The sequence below is a fragment of the Heptranchias perlo genome, chromosome 7, assembly GCF_035084215.1.
Source record: "Heptranchias perlo isolate sHepPer1 chromosome 7, sHepPer1.hap1, whole genome shotgun sequence".
NCBI classification, from domain to species: Eukaryota; Metazoa; Chordata; class Chondrichthyes; order Hexanchiformes; family Hexanchidae; genus Heptranchias; species Heptranchias perlo.
This window is the reverse complement of record NC_090331.1, coordinates 95,657,695-95,663,694: the sequence shown is the minus strand read 5'-3', so window position 1 is coordinate 95,663,694 and position 6,000 is coordinate 95,657,695. Positions and strand designations below refer to the sequence as shown.

Here is a 6,000-nt window from a genome sequence, read left to right as displayed (position 1 = left end):
TCTTCACTCAGACGGTTGTGAATCTTTGGAATTCTCTACCCCAGAGGGCTGTGGATGCTGAATTGTTGAATATATTCAAGGCTGAGATAGATAAGATTTTTGAACTCTAGGGGAATCAAGGGATACGGGGATTGGGCAGGAAAGTGGAGTTGAAGTTGAAGATCAGCCATGATCTGATTGAATGGCAGAGCAGGCTCGAGGGGCCGCATGGCCTACTCCTATTTCTTATGTTCTAATCTTTCACTACATCTTCTATCTCCAGTCCTCTCTTTTTGTGGCAGCAAAATTGATAAGCTTGCTTTTATTTGTAGCGTCCAGCTCATTTATGTAGACTTGCATATATTAATTCTCAAATTCTATGTAAACAAAGTCGCTGGTAAACTATTGATTTTAAAGTTTAAACAAGTTCTGCATTGTTTTTGATTTGCAAATGTAACTCTTTCTAACAACAGAATTCAGTCTGAACCCATGGAAGATTTACAGGAGCCCGGGATGTCTTCAGAGTTAAACAAGTAGGTATTAAATGAGCATGCCTTCGTCTAAACCAATGGGTAGATCTTGTGTAACCAACTTAGGACCAGTGACTGCATACAGTCCAGATGATAAATTAAATGTGAATAACTGCTAGCTATGAAACAGTGATTAGTATTTAATAAAATGGCACCACACTTGCAATCTTTTCATACTTTAGACAGCATTTAGTTTTTGACATGTCCAGGAAGGTGTTTAAAGCTACATAGGAGCATTTTGATAGGATTCCCAGTTCCTGATTGTTCTGTCATTAGGAGCTTTATTTGAGAAATTACTGCTGCAAACCTGTATCCTATCACAGTGGCACAACACGCTGAAACGTTACACTGCTGAAATGTTGATGTGCTTTTCTCACTTGTTAATTCTTCACATATATTATGGTAGGTTTGTTGTCTACATCATCTGGACAGTGTCCCTTCAGGAGTTTTCTACAGTCCACTCATATGATTCTTCCCACTACACACCCCTGTTCTCATAAAAGCCCTGCCAGGAGTCAAGTCTTCAATTCTTTTTTTCTGGTCCTGCTGTTCCTCATCCACATGATCTTTCTTTCCCAGCATGGAGATGTCAAACCTGTTCTTCCTCCTTGGCAGTTGGCTGATTCTAGGTTCTGAAGTTTTAGTGTCATCCTTCAACTTGGTTGACTGTGTTCAAATTGAAGATGCTCTGGTGCATGCTTGCACTAAGCAACAAATAACATACGTTCTGTCTTCGGGGATTACTTTGGGGACTGGGGACAGGCTGGCTTTCCTTGATATTCTTCTGTTCACTAGGATTCTGTCTTTGGAATTGCGTCTTCAGTCCAAACCCAGAAAGAATAACGCTGCATGTTAGTGATAAAGTTGTTCAGTAATGGATGAAACTGTGTTTGGTGTGGAACAAATCCACGTCAAGGGTGAGGCAGTTCAGAGAAAAACTGAAGCTTGTCCCTAGTGTCCTGGGGCTTAGTTATGAAGAAAGTTTGAAGAAATTTGAGCTTTTCAGCCTTGAATAAAGGTGACCGAGGAGATCGTAGAGAAATATAAGATAATAAATAACAATGTAGGCAATCACGGCAGCCAATTTGCGCACAGCAAGGTTCGACAAACAGCATGAGAAAATGACCAGATAATCTGTTTAAGGGATGTTGGTTGATGGATAAATTTGGCCAGAACACTGAGAGAACTCTCCTTCGAATAGTGCAATGGGATCTCGGAGGTGAGACTTGAGCCCATGATCTTCTGATTCAAAGATGAGTGTGCTACCACTGAGCCACGCTTGACCACTCATAACCTGAAATTCCTTACCTAACACCATTGTGGGAGCACCATCACCACAAGGACTACAGTGGTTCAAGGAGAGCAATAGTGGGAGGGGATTCTATAGTTAGGGGAGCAGACAGGCGTTTCTGCGACCACAGACGTAATTCCAGGATGGTATGTTGCCTCCCTGGTGCCAGGGTCAAGGATGTCACTGAGCGGCTGTAGAGCATTCTGGAGGGGGAGGGTGAACAGCCAGAGGTCGTGGTCCATATTGGTACCAATGACATAGGTAGAAAGAGGGATGAGTTCCTGCAGGCAGATTTTAAGGAGTTAGGAAAGAGAATAACCAACAGGACCTCAAAGGTGGTAATCTCTGGATTACTCCTGGTGCCACATGCTAGTGAGTATAGAAATAGGCGGATAGAGCAGATGATTGCGTGGCTGGAGAGATGGTGCAGGAGGGAGGGCTTTAGATTTCTGGGGAAGGTGGGACCAGTACTGGCCGGACGGATTGCAGCTCAACAGCTGGGACCAATGCCCTCGTTGGGAGGTTCGCTAGTGATGTGGCTGGGGTGGGGGGGGGAAACTAATTTGGCAGGGAGATGGGCACCAGGATGTAGCATTGGAAAGGAGAAATAAGGTGCACAAAGGATCGGGAGAGAAAGATAGCATTAGAGCAAGAAATAGTACGGTATTAGGTGGGATCAGACTAAGAGAGAGTACAAGAAAGTCTAAAACTGGTTTGCAGGGCATGTGTGTAAACGCATGAAGTGTAGTAAACAAGGTTGGTGAGCTGCAGGTGCAGATAGCAACATGGGAATACGATGTTGTGGCGATAACTGAGACCTGCCTCAAAAGGGCAGGATTGGGTACTAAATATTCCTGGATACAAGGTGTTCAGGAAAGAAAGGAGGAGGGTGGCATTATTGATTAAGGAGAATATTGCAGTGCTGGAGAGAGAGGATGTCCTGGAGGGGTCAAGGACAGGATCTATTTGGTTAGAGTTAAGAAACAATAGAGGTGCCATTACACTACTGGGTGAATTCAATAGACCACCAACTAGTGGGAAGGAAATAGAGGAGCAAATTTGCAAGGAAATTACAGAGGTGCAAAAGCTGTAGAGTAGTGATAACAGTGGACTTCAACTATCCTAATATGGACTGGGATAATATAAGGGGCAAAGAGGGGGAGGAACTTTTGAAGTGTGTTCGATACCTTTCTTGATCAGTATGTTTCCGTCCCAACGAGGAAGGAGACATTGCTGGACTTGGTTCTAGGGAATGAGGCGGGCCAAGTGGAGCAAGTGTCAGTGGGGGAACATTTAGGGAACAGTGATCATAGTATCATAAGGTTTAGACTAGCTATGGAAAAGGACATGGACCACTCTAAAGTAAAAATACTCAATTGGAGGAGGGCCAATTTCAGTGGGATGAGAACAGATCTGGCCCGAGTAAATTGGAATCAAAGATTGGCAGGCAAAACTGTAATTGAACAGTGGGTGGCCTTTAAGGAGGAGATGGTTCAGGTACAGTCTAGGTACACTCCCACGAGGGAGAAAGGTCGGGCAACTAAAGTCAGAGCTCCCTAGATGACGAGAGAGAGAGAGAGAGAGTAAGATGAAGTGGAAAAAAGGGGCGTATGACAGACGTCAGTTTGATAACACAAGTGAGAACCAGGCTGAATGTAGAAAGTTCAGAGGGGAAGTGAAAAAGGAAATAAGAGGGGCAAAGAGAGAGTATGAGAATAGACTGGCGGTGAACATAAAAGGGAATCTAAAAGTCTTCTACAGGCATATAAATAATAAACGGGTAGTAAGAGGAGGAGCAGGGCCGATTAGGGACCATAAAGGAGATCTACTCCTGGAAGCAGAGGGCATGGCCGAGGTACTAAGTGAGTACTTTATATCTGTCTTTGCCAAGGAAGAAGATGCTACCAGAGTCTCAGTAAAGGAAGATGTAGTTGAGATACTGGACGGGCTAAAAATTGATAGAGGTACTAGAAAGGCTAGCTGTACTTAAAGTAGATAAGTCACCCGGTCTGGATGGGATGCAGCCTAGGTTGCTGAGGGAAGTAAGGATGGAGGTACTAGCCATAATCTTCCAAACATCCTTGGATACGGGGGTGGAGCCAGAAGACTGGAGAATTGCAAATGTTGCACCCTTGTTCAAAAAACAAGCAACTACAAGCCAGTCAGTTTAACCTCGGTGGTGGAGAAGCCTTTAGAAACGATAACCTGGGACAGAATTAACAGTCACTTGAACGAGCGTGGATTGATTTGGGAAAGTTAGCACGGATTTGTTAAAGGCAAAGCGTGTTTAAGTAACCTGATAGAGTTTTTTGATGAGGTAACAAAGAGGGTAGATGTGGGCAATGCAGTTATTGTGTATATGGACTTTTAAAAGGCGTTTGAGAAAGTACCGCATGGTCGGCTTATCAAGATTGTGGCCCATGGAATAAAGGGGGCAGTAGCAACATGGATACAGAATTGGCTAAGTAACAGGCAACAGAGAGTAGTGGTGAAGGGTTGTTTTTTGCACTGGAGGGAGGTGCACAGTGGTGTTCCCCAGAGGTCGATGCTGGGACCACTGCTTTTCTTGATATATATTAATGACTTGGACTTGGGTGTACAGGGCACAATTTCAAAATTTGCAGATGACACAAAACTTGGAAGGTTAGTAAACAGTGAGAAGGATATTGATAGACTTCAAAAGGATAATTACTTTGCGTCAGTATTTACAGTAGAAAAAGAGGATAGCATGCCGGAAATCCCAACAAAACTAATATTGAATCGGGGACAGGGACTCGATAAAATTAACATAAGTAAAGCAACAGTAATGAAGAAAATAACAGCACTAAAGAGTGACAAATCCCCAGGACCAGATGGTTTCCATCCCAGGGTTTTAAAGGAAGTTGGTGAGCAGATTGCGGATGCCCTAAGTATAATCTTTCAAAGTTCTCTAGATTCAGGAACTGTCCCTCTAGATTGGAAAATTGCACGTGTCACTCCGCTTTTTAGGAAAGGAGAGAGAGGGAAACCGGGGAATTATAGACCAGTTAGCCTGACATCTGTTGTGGGGAAATTGCTGGAGTCTTTAATTAAGGATAGGGTGACTGAACACCTCGAGAATTTTCAGTTAATCAGGGAGAGCCAGCATGGATTTGTGAAAGGTAGGTCGTGCCTGACAAACCTGATTGAATTTTTTGAAGAGATGACTAAAGTAGTGGACAGGGGAATGTCAATGGATGTTATTTATATGCTCTTCCAGAAGGCATTTGATAAGGTCCCACATAAGAGACTGTTAGCTAAGTTAGAAGCCCATGGAATCGAGGGAAAAGTACGGACTTGGTTAGGAAGTTGGCTGAGCAAAAGGCGACAGAGAGTAGGGATAATGGGTAAGTATTCACATTGGCAGGATGTGACTAGTGGAGTCCTGCAGGGATCTGTCTTGGGGCCTCAATTATTCACTATTTATTAACGACTTAGATGAAGGCATAGAAAGTCTCATATCTAAGTTTGCCGATGACACAAAGATTGGTGGCATTGTAAGCAGTGTAGATGAGAACATAAAATTACAAAGCGATATTGATAGATTAGGTGAATGGGCAAAATTGTGGTAAATGGAATTCAGTGTAGACAAATATGAGGTCATCCACTTTGGATCAAGAAAGGCTAGAACAGGGTACTTTCTAAATGGTAAAAAGTTAAAAACTGTGGATGTCCAAAGGGACTTAGGGGTTCAGGTACATAAATCATTGAAGTGTCATGAACAGGTGCAGAAAATAATCAAGAAGGCTAATGGAATGCTGGCCTTTATATCTAGATGACTAGAGTACAAGGGGGCAAAAGTTATGCTGTAGCAATACAAAACCCTGGTTAGACTGCACCTGGAGTACTGTGAGCAGTTCTGGGCACCGCACCTTCGGAAGGACATATTGGCCTTGGAGGGAGTGCAGCGTAGGTTTACTAGAATGATACCCGGACTTCAAGGGTTAAGTTACGAGGAGAGATTACACAAATTGGGGTTGTATTCTCTCGAGTTAGAAGGTTAAGGGGTGATCTGATTGACACCCCTATGTTAAACACCCAACAAATAACTGAACGTTCTTTTTAAAAAAAAAATTGTACCTTCAGACAATTCAGTATAAGGACAAGCAGGTTAAATGCAACTCCAGATTAGCAGAAGAACAGTGCATGGTATAATTGTCCTGTCTGTGTAAACAAGATTAT

At 43.1% G+C, this 6,000-nt stretch overlaps 1 protein-coding gene across 3 annotated transcripts in view; it reads left to right on the top strand.

Annotated features, from left to right (window-relative positions):
* Nucleotides 1–456: 456 nt before the first annotated feature.
* Nucleotides 457–6,000, top strand: part of rbm44 (RNA binding motif protein 44) — a 74,958-nt gene continuing 69,414 nt past the window's right edge. For all 3 annotated transcript variants that reach the window (XR_010963371.1, XM_067986891.1, XM_067986890.1), the window contains exon 1: nt 457–512. Coding sequence is in view for 2 of the 3 variants with exons in the window: in XM_067986891.1 (XP_067842992.1) it covers nt 469–512 (44 nt within the window). In the remaining variant the exon portion in view is untranslated. The remainder of the gene's footprint in view (nt 513–6,000) is intronic.